The sequence below is a fragment of the Natator depressus genome, chromosome 4 (genome assembly GCF_965152275.1).
Source record: "Natator depressus isolate rNatDep1 chromosome 4, rNatDep2.hap1, whole genome shotgun sequence".
NCBI lineage: Eukaryota > Metazoa > Chordata > Testudines > Cheloniidae > Natator > Natator depressus.
The window spans coordinates 25,228,719-25,247,567 of record NC_134237.1 but is presented as its reverse complement, the minus strand read 5'-3'; the positions used below and the strand labels follow the sequence as shown (position 1 = coordinate 25,247,567).

Below are 18,849 nucleotides of genomic sequence, written 5' to 3'. Positions count from 1 at the left end.
CGCAGTCTCAAATTATCTACAAATCCCCAGCCCTCCTTGATTCTTTCCATTCAAAACTCTTGTTGCTGTTTTTGACTTGTTCTTCCCAATTTCTTGTCTGTTGGTCGTACTGGTGCTGGTTTAGCATCTTGAACACTTGGAGGTTTTAAGTGGGGTTGTTTGCACCACTGATTGGGGGTGTTAGATTTGTCAGGGCTGAGGGGAAATGATTTATTGAAAGGGATTGTGTTTTCATTTGGATTTAGTTTTTGATCCTTTAGTGCTTTGTGATGTGCTTTGACTAAGGCGGCAACGAAGAGTTGAAACCATGGGTCTCAAGCTGGGCACCCGGAAAAATGGAGGCAAGCAAAATTTCTGGATATTTCTGAAAATTTTCACATATATGACCCAAAAGGTCTATTTCACCTTTCAGTGGTTTGATTCTCTGGACCAAATTCTGCACTGACTTACATCCCATACAGTCCCACTGTCACCACTATGCTGCCTTTTCACACACACACACCCCCCACCCCCCGCTGTGATAATTCTTTTATCTCCTACAAACTAAAAAATATCTCTTGTTGGTCAGGAGGTGGCGCTCTCACTGTTAGCCTGGCCAAGACCTGAGAACACTTTGGATGTGGGAACAGGCAGTAAATTCTCAGAGCCACTGCATATCTATCTGGTGAAAGTCACTTAACTTGACAGTGCACTGGACAAAAGAACCTTTGAAAGCAGCTGCCTGTCCTTTGTTTATTGTTTGTTGTTTCTTTCTTTTTAAGTTCTCAAGATTTCTAAGTCGACTGTGAAATGCAATCCCTAACTGCCAAAAGAAAAAAGTGGTGATTTTACACTTCTCCCCCCTGCCCTGTTCTGCCACATCATGGACTAAGAAAAAGGACAACTACTCAGAAAGGCTCCCCTGTGACTCCTTGTGCCACGTTGTTGATTGTCCCTATTCCCACAACATCTAGAACAGCCACTGAACTGTGACACTGCAACAAGATCATGGAAATAAGGCACTTTTACATCAGTACAGCTTCTCAAAACTCACTGAAATTAGGTGGGGGGTGTGTGTGTACCCGGTCACCCCAAATTGAAAGAACTTTGGCATATATACTTACCTTTTGTGGGGAAAAAAATCACATTTATTTTTAATCTTCCCTTCCTTGGTTACACGGACGCAATGTAAACATGCTTTTCAAAATTCAGAATCTCTCTGTTGGCTTCCCAGATGGCTGCAGTTCAATAGTTGTTTGTTTGTTTATTTTTTTCATGATTTCCTCAGCCTCTTCTTGTAAAGTGCTAAACAGCCATTATGCCTTTTGCCTGCACATTGAGATTCATCTGTAGGCTCTAAACTGCCTCAAAAGTGCTTCAATTTTACATGAGCACTAAGCTGGGGACTGGGAAGCATTACCCAGTGCTGAAGGCCCAGATCATTAGAAAGAGCATGTAAATCTTCTGAACCAGAAATAAAAAGTGCATAGATTTTCTTTGTGAAGTCTCAACTACAGCTTTATGTAAAACATGAACCTCTGGCAGGTTTTTTTTCTAGCCTCTAAAAAAAAAAAAAAAACACCACTGTCACACACGCCTCAACCACAGAAAAAGCACTGGGCTTTCTGTCAAGAGCTGGAGTAACTAATACAGTCACTCTCTGTCATGCCTTTCCCTCTGAACATCCCCTCCCCTATGCTCCCTTTTAGTGGTACCAGTCCTTCAAAGTATTGCTAAGGGACCACCAAATGTGACCGCGGTGACTGCTGAATGACAGGAAGCCCTGAGCTGCTGTGGCTTGACACAAATGCAGATGTGTTCATGGACGAGGGCCCTATATTATTTCAGAAATTATAGATTCCAATGTAAGTATAGATGAACAATTGTACTGAAATTTCTGGAGAGATAAATTGTAGTAGGATTATTAATTTGCACCAAGGAGGGGGAAGAAACCCAAAAAGCATGAGCATATGGCACTAAATGTGTGAGAGAATCACTCATTTTTGGTGCATTTTGTAGACATTTTGCACAAGTGGGCTGGAACTGGAAATTGTCTCTATAGAAGGATTTTTGTTGTGTATTTCCTTTGTGTGTGAAAATATTTTTACCAGCAAGAATAGCCAGCTCAATGTTGTTTTAAAGATATACCAACTCATATGTCTGCCGAGGGGTGGGGGTGTGTGTTACTGGGGCTCTTCTACAGCTACCGCAAATGTGCAGTAAAACCTGAACCTTCAAATTCTACTCCTGTCTGCACAGACAGTCCCCGGCAGCTAAATTGGTGCAGGTTTCCTGCACAAGGGGGAGGAAGCAAGATTTGGAGAGGGGATGCAAGAAAAGGAGGGCACTTACCACCAGAGAATCAGGTGCTACGCTAGCCACAAGACAGGCATAGCCTCTGCAGAGCATCTCCAGAGCCACTCTGTGACCTGAGGAGAAAGGATTCCTTTCCACTTTGCCTCTGAACATATATAGAGTCCACTCCCGCTACTTGGCCTCTGGATTAGGATTAGAATTTGTGCTTGAGTTTAGAATTTGTGCCTCTGTGTTCTAGGTAGACTGTGCGTGAGATCATGATAACAATAAAATTGTATATATTCCTCTCTTTGATCATGATATCATATAATATTCCTCTCTCTGGTCTTCTGTAGCAGTCCAGATATGTGGATAAAGTTCCTCTCTGCCCGCAGGCAGAGACAGTACAGTTAGATCTTTTGGGTATGATATCATCCCCATTAGACGCAGGGTGTTCTTGGCTCCCAGACCCCGTTACCTCTGTCTCGAGCAGGTGGAGCATCATAAACTTTTAGGGTGACCAGATGTCCCGATTTTATAGGGACGGTCCCAATTTTTGGGTCTTTTTCTTATATAGGCTCCTGTTACCCCCCACCCCGGTCCTGATTTTTCACACCTGCTATCTGGTCACTCTATTACCTTTGGAGCTGAGAGAAAGGCATGAGCACAGAAAAAAATGCAACAGGTCTCATAGGCCTAATAACATTTCTGCCTAGGCACTGGTGTGCAGCTGCCTCCACAATACCACCAGATGCACTGGCACCTGATACTGCCCTCGCAAGCTGAATGAGATCCAGCTGCTCTCTTAGATCCTCCAGAGGGATTTCAGTCCAAACTCTGCCTCAGAGTCTGTGGGGCTTATGAAAACTGCCTTTAAGGCATTCAGGGAAAAGGGACTAAGCTAAGAAATAGAGAGAAAGTGAATCTCCTCTTTCCAGCAGCCTTCCACCTTGTGATACCCTCTCAGAGAAGGACCAGTTACCAGTGATCCTCAGGCTACTTCCATTACAGAAAGGGAGTCCCTAGGGAACAAGAAGGGTAGGGGGAGAGCCACAGGGATGATGAGGGCCAGGGGCTGATCAGGAAATGCCTGATCCCCACCCACAAGGGAAACAGGAATTCAGGTTCTTCCAGGGTTTACTTCACCTGCTAGCTCTTGGCTCTAACCGCCTTGCCTTCACTAGAATGTTTCTTCAAGTTAGAAGAAAAGGAGTACTTGTGGCACCTTAGAGACTAACAAATTTATTTGAGCATAAGCTTTCGTGAGCTACAGCTCACTTCATCGGATGCATGCAGTGGAAAATACAGTGGGGAGATTTTATATACACAGAGAACATGAAACAATGGATGTTATCATATACACTGTAACGAGAATGATAAGGTAAGGTGAGCTATTACCAGCAGGAGAACGGGCCGGGGGGGGTGGAGCCTTTTGTAGTGATAATCAAGGTGGGTCATTTCCAGCAGTTGACAAGAACATCTGAGCAACAGTGCCGGGGGGGTGGGGAATAGTTTTACGTCGTGTAATGACACATCCACTCCCAGTCTTTATTCAAGCCTAAGTTACTTGTGTCCAGTTTGCAAATTAATTCCAATTCAGCAGTCTCTCGTTGGAGTCTGTTTTGGAAGTTTTTTAGTTGAAGAATTGCAACTGTTAGGTCTGTAATCGAGTGACCAAAGAGATTGAAGTGTTCTCCGACTGGTTTTTGAATGTTATAATTCGTGACATCTGATTTGTGTCCATTTATTCTTTTACGTAGAGACTGTCCAGTTTGGCCCATGTACATGGCAGAGGGGCATTGCTGGCACATGATGGCATATATCACATTGGTAGATGTGCAGGTGAACGAGCCTCTGATAGTGTGGGTGATGTGATTAGGTTCTATGATGGTGTCCCCTGAATAGATACGTGGACACAGTTGACAACAGGCTTTGTTGCAAGGATAGGTTCCTGGGTTAGTGGTTTTGTTGTGTGGTGTGTGGTTGCTGGTGAGTATTTGCTTCAGGTTGGGGGGCTGTCTGTAAGCAAGGACTGGCCTGTCTCCCAAGATCTGTGAGAGTGATGGGTCGTCCTTCAGGATAGGTTGTAGATCCTTGATGATGTGTTGGAGAGGTTTTAGTTGGGGGCTGAAGGTGACGGCTTTCTGTTATTTTCTTTGTTGGGCCTGTCCTGTAGTAGGTAACTTATGGGTACTCTTCTGGCTCTGTCAATCTGTTTCTTCACTTCAGCAGGTGGGTATTGTAGTTGCAAGAACGCTTGATAGAGATCTTGTAGGTGTTTGTCTCTCTCTGAGGGGTTGGAGCAAATGCGGTTGTATCGCAGAGCTTGGCTGTAGACAATGGATTGTGTGTTGTGGTCTGGATGAAAGCTGGAGGCATGTAGGTAAGCATAGCGGTCAGTAGGTTTCTGGTATAGGATGGTGTTTATGTGACCATCGCTTATTAGCACCGTAGTGTCCAGGAAGTGAATCTCTGGTGTGGACTGGTCCAGGCTGAGGTTGATGGTGGGATGGAAATTGTTGAAATCATGGTGGAATTCCTCAAGGGCTTCTTTTCCATGGGTCCAGATGTTGAAGATGTCATCAATGTAGCGCAAGTCGAGTAGGGGCATTAGGGGACGAGAGCTGAGGAAGCGTTGTTCTAAGTCAACCATAAAGTTGAAGTTAGCTGACTCGAGTTAAGAATGCACCTTTTTTCCTAGTGAGGACAAGGCTATAGAGGGCACAACCATAGCTGGAAGCTATTCATTTAAAAATCTGAGCTAATAGTTACAGAAAATTGTTTGCAGTATTCACCTAGTTCCTCTGGGTGCCATTTGCCCAGCAGCCATTACTGGGAAGTCAGAAAGAGCAGATGCATGCAATAACAGGGTGCATGGTTGTTGGAGGGATTTTAAGTCACTTAGCTTTATTTATTTATTTATTTATTTCTAAATATTTTTATTTCTTATTTCTTTGTTGTAAAGATTGCAGTTGATGAGTTTAGAAAACAAAGTATACAGGAGGCTTGCTGTCATCTCTGTCCCAACAAAATGCAGAGAGATCCTTTTTTCTCAGCAAGAGTCGTTATATTTGAAGCAGTCCTATTTGTGCTCAGCCTATTTATTAATTTTTGAAACACCAGACACCGTACTTTGGTGCTTTGAAGTACTTTGAAGTGTTTGAACAGAGTCATTCTATGGCTGTGAGAGATCCATCTCTGAAAGCTTGTAAACAAGTTTCCATTGTCAGAGTATTGATTTAACTTATTTATTATAAAAATATTTCATTGAGTAAAATTATTCAGGTCCCTCCTTCCAAAAATGGACTGTTTACTGAGTCTGTGACTGAACAGTACGTCAGATAGATATTCTGAGTCACCACTAAGTGAAAATGTTGCCCATACTCTGCTTGAATCACTAAGTTTTACCATAGGAGACCAAATGTAATAACAAGCACTAGGTGAACCTTTTATTAAGTACATCTGCAGTCCTATCACTTTGGGTTGTGCTCTTGGCCAGTTTGATAAGATAGGGAAAAATCTGACTTTTTTGGATAAGGCATAAAGCTGATTCTGAGTAACTGCCAATTATAAATGCTATTGGACTCTTAGTTGGAACTGAACTAATATGGATGAAATCCTGGCCTCATTGAAGACAATTGCAGAACTCTCATTGACTTCAGTGGGGTCATGATTTTCACCCGTGCAGGCAGCTATGAGACATCATAGTCTGGTGCTAGTGGCTAGACCAGGGATCTGGGGAACAGAGATCTGGGGAACAGAAAACAGGGGTTCTGTTATAGGCTTCGGCACTGATTTATTTTGTGACCTTGAGCAAATCCCTTTACCTTACACTGTGTCATTTTCATCGTCTGTGAAATGCAGATGTACATATTTACACACTGTTGTAGTGCACCTTAAGATCTTTGGTTGGAAGGCACTTTGTAAGTGCAAGGTATTACTAACATAGTTATTTACAATGCACGTATCACACAATATTTCCTCGCCCCAGACATGGTGGGTGACAAGTTGCTGTCTCCTGGGAGATGCATTCTCTGGCATATTTGATTACTAGTTGAAGTATCTCTTGGCCAACTGAAAGCACAAAAACACAAAAGAGAATCCATTAACAGAAAAAATTACACGTACAGATTCTCACAATTTGGAAACCGAGTTTATACTTGCAGCTGAACACACACACACATACACACACACATTAATATAAAATTTTCCATGTACCTTAAATAACATCAAAATAAGTTTTGGCACAAAGGAGCCCTGTAGAGTGCAGATATTAACCCTGCTCACCTGGACACATTCTGAGCTGGATAATTAAATTTTGCTTTGCTGAAATTTCTCTTAGACTTTCAAGTTAATACGGTATTCTTCATTGCCAATCCTAAACTATTGTATAGGGTTGTTGTGCCCGATAAAGCAGTTATTGGGTTTCACCACAGGAGTGAATGAATTTTAGTGGTGGGCACAGTGAGATATATAAAATAGTGTCGGTGATATATATACTGCTATGGAAATCATTAGGAGTTTGTCCTTTTAATTCAATGGGCGCAAAATAGAACCCATTCATTGTTATTACAGTTACTAATTATATAATACCATAATATTATATGATTACATTACATTTATGGACATGGAAAAAAAGAGGTGTAGCTCCTGCCTTTGAATCGACCCATAGTTTACTTAGCCAGTTAATATATTATGTTAAGCACTTTGGGATCATCAGAATGTGTCTTTGCTAGACTGTGTATCTAGAATGCAAGTTATAGTAAAGGGCTGTGTCTATAATAATTCCCTCCCTGCTGTCCCTTTGCTCCAGGAGGGGAAGTGATTAGCTGTTCTCCTCTACCAGCTGCAAATGATTATCCCTCCAACCTCCTGTGCTCACTTAGCTGTACCAGTCAGCAGTTAGGGAGATTTAGCCAAGGCTCCATCTATTCTGTGCCTCTTCCCACCCATTCCCCACCCACAGATGTCAAAGTAAACAGTGTAGGAATGTAAGGAAAGGTCTATCTCTTTCACTCGCTTGCATGGGTGTGTAGTCCAAGTTACAATCCAGCCCAGAAGAAGTATAATTTTCCATTAAAATGTGATAAGAGGCATGTAGTGCTGGTGAATAGTGCTAGATTGACAGCCCTGAAGATTGAGGCCTTCTCTTAATTCACAGAACTGGTGTAAAACAGGCACCTTCCGTGCTAGTTGTCCTTAACCTCCTCTTCAATATGCCTCAGTCCTTACCTGGAGGGACAACCTGGAGGGGTTGGAAGGTTGTTCAGTCCTTGGGATCTCTTCTGAAAGTGCCAAAGTGATGCCAATTAATGCCAGTTTCAGACTTGCCAAGTGCACTGTGTTTCTTTTCAGGCTAGAGGTGTTTGGCCCTTTCTACAGGGAAGTTCCAGAAATTTAATGGATTTTTCTGATGGCAGGCTCAGTGCTGTGTGTGGGCGGATTTTATATGAAATCTGAGTGATTGGTGTGTGTAAATATCCCTGAAGCTAAACAGTTTCAAAGTCATCTTCTCTTTCCCAGACTTCTCTCATAATTTAGATTATCCAAATCCACAAGATAGAATTCTAAGCAAGCATTTCTCTCCTTTTCCTTGTTCTCCCTTCTGAACTTTTTCATTTTCTTTTATTTCAGTTTCAAAACTTTGAGCAGTTCTTGGGGCTCCCTTGCAATTTTTCAGTTGTTTATGGAGGTCAGAGATCAAATACTTGTGAATTAAAAACGGGAAGGCATGTTTTTTATGGATCCATTTCTTTCTGATGTACATTCATAAGATGTCATTAGCACTTCTCATACAAAACTGATTCAAATGGCTTGACTTTCTACTTTGACTTCTCACTTTAGGGCTCCACACCACCACCACCCTGCTGCAAGTTGGGGGTGGTAATGGGTCACAACACCTACTCATTCGAGGATGGCTGCATCCAAGGTCTAGGTAGCCTGCACAGGGGTAGAAGTGTATATTCCCCTTATGTCCCCAGGTGGGCATGCAGGCCAAGGGATAAACCCCAAAGGAGGAGATAGTACAAGCAAAAATTCCCCCTCCCCACCGATTCTTGCTATTTATTGCCATGAAAGAGAATAGGAGCTATACTGTAACCACAGCAGGGAAGCTTTTAATAAAGATGGTATCTTTATTTATTGAATTTACCTACAGTGTAAGGAACCTATCAAACATTCTAGCTGCCCACAAATGCATTCAGTTATCTCCCTACAATTGGGTTTGTTAGTGCATAACTATAAAATAGGAAGGCATCTGCTTCTGGTGGTTCATGTTTGAATTTATGCAAATATATTAATTTATGCAAATTTTCAATTTACTGGAATTTTGTCAGGCTATTGCAGGTATGCAGTTGTGAATGGGGTTTTATTCTGTGATGTGGATACCTGTATGCTGGGAACTTGACTGAAACTATCAACTCATTTCACAGTAGAAATGAAACATCTGTGGGATGCGGGGTGGATTTGAATTGGTGTCCTAGATGTGTCCGTAAGCAACTACCAGTCATTTGAACTATCGAATCCTCCTTTGTGTGTAGTGTATGTGGCAGAGACACAGTGGAAAGTGTTTCAAAATGGCTTCTAATTTTGCGCTCACAAGTATGTGCATCCGTATATAGTCAGGCAGGTAGACATAGAATTGCATGCCCAAACAGGCACACTCAGAGTCTGTGAGAGCAAATATAGAAGCCCTCTAAAAATGGGCTATAAAGTGTGTGATGTGGAGCAAATTCTACGCTGACTTGTATCCCATGCAATTAGTGAGGTTGCATGAGGTGTAAATCCGTGCAGAAGTTGGCAAATCAACTGAGTCCTTAGAACAACATTTGTAATGCAGAAGGTGGCTCATGAGGAACGTTACGAAATGAATTCAATCTGTTTCCTGTGACTGAATAGTAGAAGCACCTACAGTAGTGGTAAGATCAAGATCTCTCTTAGAAGTCCTCCTCTCAAGGTTATCATGCTATTATTATTCTCCGGTGAGGTTTTTAAGCAGTACAGTACTGGGTAAATGTACAGAAACTGTACCAGGTCTTCTGTAGGATCTATATAGCATCATTTCAGCATGATAATAGGTCAGCTGCTGTCTGAGATACCTCAAATTAAATGTTTTCTAAAACAATTAGAAAGTGCGACCGTGGTAGGGATTATTTTTTAAGTGACACCAATAGGATTCTGACCAGTCACAACACAGAGGAAAATTACCCCATTCCTAGTTGTATGACCCTACAGCCAGATTCTGCCACCTTTTCTTAGGTCGAGTGGTACTTTACTAGGTAAGACATTCCTTTTCAATCACTGGGACTCCTTGTGAAATGAGGCAGTACTGAGCATGAGTAAGGGCAAGGCCAGCAGAATCAGACCCTTACAGTCTGTGAAAGTTCAGGAGGAATCATGCAGGGTCACCTTCTGCCAGACATGCCAACTCTGTGAATTAATCGTGAGAGATGCGATTTCAAAGTAAAATGAAGCCTGACTCATGACTCGGGATAGAATACTCAAAGGTCAGGATTTCCTGACCTTTGAGAGTTCTATCCTGAGATCATGAGTCAGTCTTAATAATTTTACTCAGAAATCGCTGTCAGCCCCAGTGGCTGGGACTCCTGCTGCAGTCAGCCCCAGTGCTTACTGACACAGTTTAGTACCATACACCAGAAGTAATCAGTGTGGTTCCTAATGGAGTAAGGTGCTACTTAGCAAAAATTAAGGGTGTCAGAATCTGGCCCATAAATTTCTACATTCACTATCTATACATATAGCATATCGTCCCAGCTGATGTCTCAGAAACTGATTTGATCTTCTATATATTCTAGAAAAAATGTTTAGCTTGGAGACGATGTAACCATATGGTGATACTGTATTTATGATCACACGCTTTTAAGCAATAAGACACGAACAGAAAATGTGCTTCGAGATGGCTACCACACAATTTGTGAGACCAAAAGACTTCAAACAACCTGAAACCTGTGAGCAATTTAGTTAGTCCCAGAAAAGCAGTGCCTAGACTAGCTTGTTGTTGTTAAATGGAGAATGTATTCAGAACCCAGAGATAAGTTATGCCAGTGTATTTAATGGATGTTATTGACATGATGTATATTTCATATCTTCAACATATCAGAAAACTGCATTTGCATCCAGAATTTTAAGTCCGTTTTGTAATCATTATTAACCAGTACTGTCCTTTAATTTTAAGACTACTTGCTTTAGCCCTATAGTAACCTAACTCTCTGCTCCATCAAATTCCATTATAATCAGCCTCTTTGTAAAAACATAATATTGTAACTGCTAGGCTCTCGAGGCTATAAAAAGTGGAAATAGACTGAAGTGAGAGATCTTTAGACTAGCAGCAGTTGCACTGTGAAAACATAACCTGTTTTGGGCACATCCTGTACATAAAAGCTATTTTTCCCTCATAGACAGGACAATGAACAGCCCTGGACCACTGTTGGAGACAATTGAGCTCTTCAAAGCAAAGCAGTTTTCAAAGGTGGTGTTTGCCACATTTCCAAATATATATGCTGTATTTTGTTTTTACTTCGTCTAAGTACAGCAACCAAATTTTGAGTGTTTAGTTTCAAGGAGAAAAGCTAGTATGTCTCAAAATAGCTTGTAATTTCCTGGGCAAACATGTCAAAGATAAGGAAATTAAAAAGATAGTAGGCTATATAATACCTAGCAGGAAAATGCATCTGATTATAAAGAGTTCCTACCAAAAATCTGTATGATATTTTATGCTTCAATTCCTGTTGTTGTTTTTTATGATGTTACGTTGTTAACCGAGTTTTGGATGGAAAGAGTGTGCAGCGTAAATGACAGTATACAACTGTGCTCAAATATTAATTAATCATCACCTTCCTGAATAGAGCCTCTATGAGGCTGAAGGCAAAATCAAGGGTTTGCTTGATTTCCAGAGCATGCAGTGCGCTCTGTGCTGTACAATTGGGAACATTCATGTTATGAATATCACCTTGTAATTCATGTTGTAAGAGGCTGGGGGGTAGCTGGCCTGAAAGTCTGTGTTCAGCAGAAAGACGCATAACCCTGTGTTAGTTACTCAGTGATGGGGACAAAGTATGTACACTAAGATCAAGTATCTTTTAATTAAATTTCCTGGCATTACAGTAAGGAAAAAGAGAATCAGTCACGGTATACAAAATATTTGTATGTGAGGTTTATATACTTAAGGTCCTTTGTTGGATGACATTTTAGAAATGATGATGATTTTTTTTATGGATGGACACACTCTACAAGTTTATTGAGACTTTGGCATCAGCAACACAGTGCGACTACGTTAAAAAGTGGTGCATAGATTTCCCCCTCCCCGCCCCCCCATACCTTGGCTGCCATTTTAAAACTGAAGAGAAGAGCATTTTCACAGGGTTGGTGAATTGTAAGGGTGGGATCATGCAAAACACGGAGTATGTCAATTGGTGTTAAAAAGTCAGCATCTAACCAACAGGTATTGCAGTAGTATCTGAGATACCACAATATTTCCTTGTACTTAGAATAGGCAAAAATGCTGCACATTAGATAGCACTGTGTGGTAACCGGGTAAATGCTAGGTTTGTAATGGCAGTGACAGGTTATCATCACTGTTGTTGTCATTGCAGATTTTTGAGGATTGCATTATGAGAGGGTATGTGGGAAGGTATGTTGGGGGCAATGCAGAGCGCAGTGGTGTGCAATACTGTAGTGTAGAGTACACCCTTGTTCTGGACAGTATTGTTCAAAACAATACCGCTTACAATAATTATACTGTGGGGTTTGAGACCATTAGTGTAGACAACTGTTCTGTTTTTATGAGGGGTGTAGCCACGGTGCTGTGCACAATTAAGTGTTAGAGTGAACAAGAGTTGCTCCATCGGCACTTCAGTCCATCAGAAGCCCCAAACAGGAGGATATTTTTTTTTAAAGGAGGAGACTTGTGTTTTTACACAGCTCCCGAGTGTGTGAGATGGGAAGCATGTTTCATATTAAAATTCTACTGTGCCAGATCCTCACCTGGTGTCAATGGGAAATGGAAGCAATGGAGCTACTCTGGCTTACACTAGCTGAGGACCTGCCCTATGTTTATATGTATAATGTATGTGTGTGTGCATGTATGCATGATATAAATGAGTCTTGCAAAATATTCACTCACCTATAATGTTGGGTGAGTAAAATGTTGTTGTTTTTCTTAACATTCTCCTCATGATAAGGGCTGTTGAGTAGATGATCAGCCAGGGCTCATAAGAGTTTTTACAAGCACACTCTAATATATTACTCTGAACAATAGCTTCACCAACTCTAATACACTCGGGATATTAATTGTATCCTGACAGGTTTGATTGTTCGGGAAGTGAGCATTGAGATTTCCCGTCAGCAGGTGGAAGAACTCTTTGGACCTGAAGATTACTGGTGCCAGTGTGTCGCTTGGAGCTCTGCCGGCACTACTAAGAGTCGAAAGGCCTATGTTCGCATTGCATGTGAGTACCTCTTCTCTGGGATGAAGTGACTCTGGGTTGTTTGGGTGGGGACTTTTGCTTCTAACCACACACACACTGAACAGGCCTTGAATCTTCTGTGGTGGTTGATGCAGCATGTCAGACTTCAGACCACCAGTATTGCACTTAGATGTGTCAGTTCATCATTTCTTGTTTCTGAGAGCCAGAGGTGCATCCTCCTCCTTTCAGGTTTATGAAAAAAGAAAGCCAACAACAGCAAATTATTTGTGAAGTTCTGCAATGATCCTGATGCAAGGAAAGTGTTTGCAGCCAATTGGCTGGAATTTTTCAAAGCAAACACTGTGATGGACTAAGAACAATTCCCTTGTGTCTCTGCAGCCATTTAATAATGCTGCTTTTGCCTGACAAACAAACAGAGACCAAATGTAGCATATCACTGTAATCAGAGAGGAACTATGATAGCAAAAGTAGGCATCTTAACTCTTAACATTTCATCCTTGCTATGTATGGTTACTAGCCTCAATATTTATTTTAAATCCTTTCTCCACTCTCATTCTACCCATGAAAAAACAGGACAACCAATCTCCAGACAACAGATCTTCAGTTGACAATACAAATATTTAATGTTCATTAATTTTCAAAGAGGGACTTGTCTTTGTAATACAGCATTTGCAGCGGGGATTCCCGTTTCCCTTTCATGCAGATTAAGTGAGTTTTATTTAGTACAATGCAAGCAAGCTGCGTAATTCAGAAATTATTTCACCTGCCTTTGGAAAAAGGAACAAAGAAACATTGTTTGGTGAGTGTTCACCAGCAGCTGGATACTTGTCTGGCTCATCTATACTGAATATAGCCTGAGATTTTAGAACAAGAGGAGAGAATTCCTCTTCCAGGAAAAAGAACATATCCCTTACCAATACCTTTAAGAAGGAAGACTAAGGAAGGACTGTTTACTTATCATTTTGCTATGAAATAGTGTCACCTCAAGCCACTTACAAATGGTTTTTTAGCACTCCATCCTGCTCTCAGTGAAGTCAGTTGGGTTGAGGCTGCTCAATGCACCTACAGATTAAGCCATTTTATTTACATGTCTAGGTACAGATTTAGGAGGCTAATTTTAAGTACCCAAGTTGAACACTTTGACCTAAGCTCCTTGACTAGAAATGGATCTTGCCTACAAATTTTGGATATAGAGATGGATCTGGAGAAGAATCTCCCCAGAGTTCAGTGGAGTTTGGATGCAAGGTTTTGGCCACATCCATCATACAGACGCAGACAACTTGTAATCAGATTATCAGATATTATTGCATCAGATAATGATACCTGGCTCTCACGTAATGCTTTTCATCAGTACATCACAAAGAGCTTTCCAAGGAGGAATCAGTACCATTATTAGAACTGAGCAAAAATTTTCAGACTAATAGTTTATTCACCAAAAAATACAGGCTTGGATTGACCAAAACTATTCGTGATTTTGGGTTGAATTTAGCAAATAGTTTTGACTAAAAAAAATGGGGAAAAAAAACAGGAAAAAGTCCAAACGTTTCATTTCAACATTTTTTAAACAAAATGTTGTGACTTTTCATTTTGAAACACTGATTTGTTTAGAAATTTAGCTAGGCTTACTTTATTAAAATAAAGATTAAAAAACATCCACAAGGAAAATAAAACATTTTGTTTTGGGTTGCACGATACAAGTCATTTAACCTGAAACAAAACATTTTTGCTTTTTTTGTTTTGGCAAGAAAAATGAAAAATTTCTGTTTTGGGTCAAACCAAAACAAATTTGTTTTTTTATTTTTATTTTGGTTTGACTACAGAACCGAAAAATCTATTATTCACTCGGTTCTAATAATTGTTCCCATTTCAAGGGTAGGAAAATTGAGGCTCAGAGGTACATTGACTTGCCCAATGTCCCCTGCAGATAAGTGGCAGAATGAGGAGTAGAACCTGAGTCCCCTTCTGGTACTTTATCCGCTCATTGTGTCATAGTACTCTTAGGAGTACTTAGGTACTTCACTATCACAGCAATGAGTGCACTATAAATATCTATATAGACAGAATCTGCATTGAATCCCAATTTCCCCTGATTCTGGAGTGTTTCATCTATAGCATTTTGTACTGAATCCTTTTCTCGGGGCGGGCAAACAAACATTTCTAGAGTTCTCTAGGGTCTTTCTGACAGGAAAGCAGTGAACTTTAACTACCCATTCCAAATGTTAGCACTGTGCTTCAGAGAGCTTTAGCAAAGTTTCAACAGCTTTTTTAGATTACAAAACCTGTATTAAATCACCTAGTAGATTTTGGAGCCCTGCCAGTTAGCACTTGACAGATAGCCATCATATTTACTTCAATTAAGGGTCTGAATGTATATCAGATGAAGATAACAGAGCAATGTTAAAGTTACAAATGTGTAATTGCCTTTCATGAAATTAGATATGTATATATACAGCAACTGCACTTTAGCCAAGAGTCTGTCAGTGATTTCATCATAAACTCCTATTTTCAGAGGCTTATAACTTAGCTGTAAAAAAATCATTCTGGGCAGAAAATTGGCATCCAAGATCTTTGCTTGTGATTGATATTTCTGACCACATTTAAGAGAGAGAGGGAGAGAAAGTCAGTCTAGTAATTTTTATAGTGCTTAAGTGTTTTTTTTTTAAATGGTGGAACTGAGCCTATGAACTTTGAGTTTTGCTTTTTGATGATGATTTTTTGCATACTTTCCCTCGATTTGGGGCTTCTTGGACAATTATGGCCCAGGCCTGTAGCCTCTATTCACAGGACTAAGAGCTGCAGTGTTAAGTATTTAGCCTGCAGATTTATGCTGAGCAGCAAAAGCACAATCACAGAAAAATCATCTATTTTAAACTACAAAATTTTCAGCTGGCCTTATAGGTAAATAATAAATATTTGTATGGACTCTAAACACATACAGTATGTACATCAGTGAGTGGAGACATTATTATCTAAAAGGTAATAATAATTAGCCAAATTCTAGGCTCAGTTATGTCAGTGTTAATCCAGAGTCGCTCAGTTGATTTCAGTGGATTGACTCTGAATTGACACAAGCATAACTAAGCCCTATTTCAGCAAGATACTTAAGCACATGCCTAACTTTAAGCAGGTCCCACGGGACTATTCCACTGCTTAAAGTTCCAGCTCAAGGATCAGTGGCTAAGGTCTGCGCTGTGCCAAACCTTGCTGCTGTTTTCCTGAGACTTTTCCTACTCCAGCCCTATCAGGCTTCTGCTCTACCACACTTGTGAGTAAACCCCTCCTTTAGGCCCAGGATCCCAGGCTTCTACTCTCCCACAAGTTTTCTCCTTTCCCTCTCTAAGCCCAAAGAGTGACTGCCATCTCCTGCCCTCGCTTCCTGACCTTATACCAGCCCTTCCTGCCCCTGCCCAGCTGGGCTTCATCCCCACTCAATGCTTGATCATCAAGGCTAACTCCTGCTCGGGATGGTCTATCAGGTTACTTAACCCATCTTGGGCCACAATAACCCTCTCCGGGATAGTGTGGGGTGAAGACCCCATCACACCTGTCTAGACTAGATTTGAAACATAACTAAAAATTCAGCTGTAGCCATACCCATATCACTGTGAAATCTCAAATCCTACATCCTCTGGGCATGCCAAGGTAGGCTGTGCATGATAAGGTATCACTCATCAGAAAGACCAAGGTGCCAACATTTAAAATAGGCAGTAGGAGGGTCCAGCATTGCTGCCGGAGGGAATGGTTACCCAAGAAGTTTGCAGCAGTGCAGCTGCACCACTGCTGTAAACTCTCTAATGTAGGTGGTCTAAGCCAATGGGAGAGAGCTCTTCCATCAGCTTAATTACTCCAGCCTCCACAAGTGGCGGTAGCTATGTCGGTGGGAGAAGCTCTCCTGCCGACATAGCGCTGTTCACACTAGTTCTTATGTCAGTGTAACGTACGTTGCTTGGGGGGCATGATTTATTCACGCTGGTGAATTTCACAGGCTGGTGCATGTTGGGGAACCATGGCCCAGAGCACCACTGAGTTAGGAAAGAACAGTCCTTGTGCTGCTCTGGTCATTATCTGGGACAAGCAATGGGCGTGGAGGCTCTTCACACTCTCCCCCATATTGTGCACCTGCATAGAATCCCTGCAGAATCTGGCTCTTAAATTTGCCTGCAGTAAGCACGCAATGCTGAGTTTTGAAGGAAACAAAACGCAACACAACTGTTTGTGGTGTTATGACACCAGGCCAGACATTTTTCATTTTTAATAAGCACAAAAAAGTGAAGGCTAATATATTTGGGGGAGGGAAACCCTACAGGCTTTGTGTGCTACCGTTACTTCACATTAATAGCCGTAGCTGGTGATTTCAGCACAAATCGTACCGTACCGTGATGACATAATTAGCCCTTTCTCGCATGTTCAGAAGAAAGATTCTTTCTTTTTTTTTTTCTTTTTTTTCATTCTGGCCACCAGTGTTATTGCTTTGCAGGGCTGTATAATTATTGTATCCTCTGGAGGACCAGTTCTGAAGTCCATTAAAACAAAAAAAAATGCATTCAACATCTCTGTTCATTGACCATGTAATAGAATTAACCGAAAAGTAATTTGAAAGTGTGAAGAATGTGCATCCTGGAAAAGCAGTTCGTATTTATTTAATTCAAGGTCAGGCATGTGTCGGGAAGGACATAACAACCTGGTCAAAGGAAATTCTCTGCTAAAAGTCAATTGAAAAATCACATCAGCCAAGCAGAGAACTTCCGTTGGTCAAGAGGGAAGGCATCTTTAAATTTGGAGTAAAGAGTGGTGTTTTTCAGAGGGATACACATGCTGGAAATTTAAACAGGAAGTAAAACTGATTCAGAACTCAAGATTGTGACTTCTTTCAGTGTGTAGAACTGGGTGATGTGAAGTCTGCAGCTTTGGACCATTTATAATTAAGGTTTGGACCATTCTCTTCTATGAAGGTTATTCCTGAATAGTGAAATGGAAACTCCCTGATTTTCCCTGGAATCCTTCCACTGGAGAGTTTGGTCTCCCCACAGCAAAGAGACTAGAAGAGATTCAACCTTGTAAACTGGCAGATTCCCTAGGATCTGTTTAGACCTGAAAATCCCAGGTATTTTAATAATCTAGCTAATGGAAAAACAGAATGAGTAATAGTGGAGCTGGAGAAATGCAATTAGTTGTCTGGGATACGTGATATTAGATGGTGCAAATACAATTTTCCTCATCATTCTAGCTATGTTGACTCTCGGAGGTGCTCACATGCTTTGAAATGTTAAAGTACACTGGGCCTAAAATATACTTTTGTTCCTGAATTAAGAGACTACAGCTTTATGGAGAGAAGACAAAGGAGTTGGGATAGTTTTTTCCTTTTGTTAAAAAAAAAATCAAAAACCACTGCATTATTTTAAAACTAATATTTGAAAAATGTTGGTCTGATTATATAGATACAATCCTACATTCTCTGCTTGAGCAAAATTCCTGTTGAAAGAAATCGATGCGAGCTGTGCCTATGTAACCAAGAATAGAATTAAACCTGGTGAAAGTTTCACTTGATAAAGACTAATTAAGTACTGCAGGATTTGGCCTAAATTATGGGCCAGTTCCATAACTGGTGTCATTGACTTTAGTGGAGCCAGGCCAATTTACCCCAACTGAGGATCATATCTGATCAATTTACAGCACAATTGAATAAATATGAAATTGGCCTGATTATCTTCTCACTTGTACCAGTTTTACATTGGTGTGACTCCACTAGATTCATTGAAGTTACACTTGATTTGCCCCTGAAAATGTACAATCACACTCAAGGCCAGTATCTGTATGTCCGACTTCTGAGTTGCTGAAAACCTGCTGCGAGAAATAAATAGCTTTCCTCCTAATTTCATCGGAGCAGGCTTTTTGCATAATGAATTTAGATGTCTTCTCATTTTTGGCTTCTTTCCAGTGTCTTGGAAACAAATGGAAACTTAAAAAAAAACCATTGCTCTTTTCCACTAAGACATCGCTATTTTATAAGGAATTGTGCTTATTAAACTTGTATTTAATTTTATATTAGTTTTCTATAGACTTACCTAAAAGCCTTTTTTTCCAGAATTGCTTTTTTTTTTTTAATGAAGGGAGTTTAAATAGTAGCTTA

General features: G+C 40.8%; 1 protein-coding gene across 3 annotated transcripts in view; it reads left to right on the top strand.

Moving 5' to 3' along the window:
• Positions 1 to 18,849, top strand: part of UNC5C (unc-5 netrin receptor C) — a 342,715-nt gene that overhangs the window by 222,830 nt on the left and 101,036 nt on the right. For all 3 annotated transcript variants that reach the window (XM_074950645.1, XM_074950643.1, XM_074950644.1), the window contains exon 3: positions 12,597 to 12,740. In XM_074950645.1, coding sequence (XP_074806746.1) covers positions 12,597 to 12,740 — 144 coding nt within the window. The remainder of the gene's footprint in view (positions 1 to 12,596; positions 12,741 to 18,849) is intronic.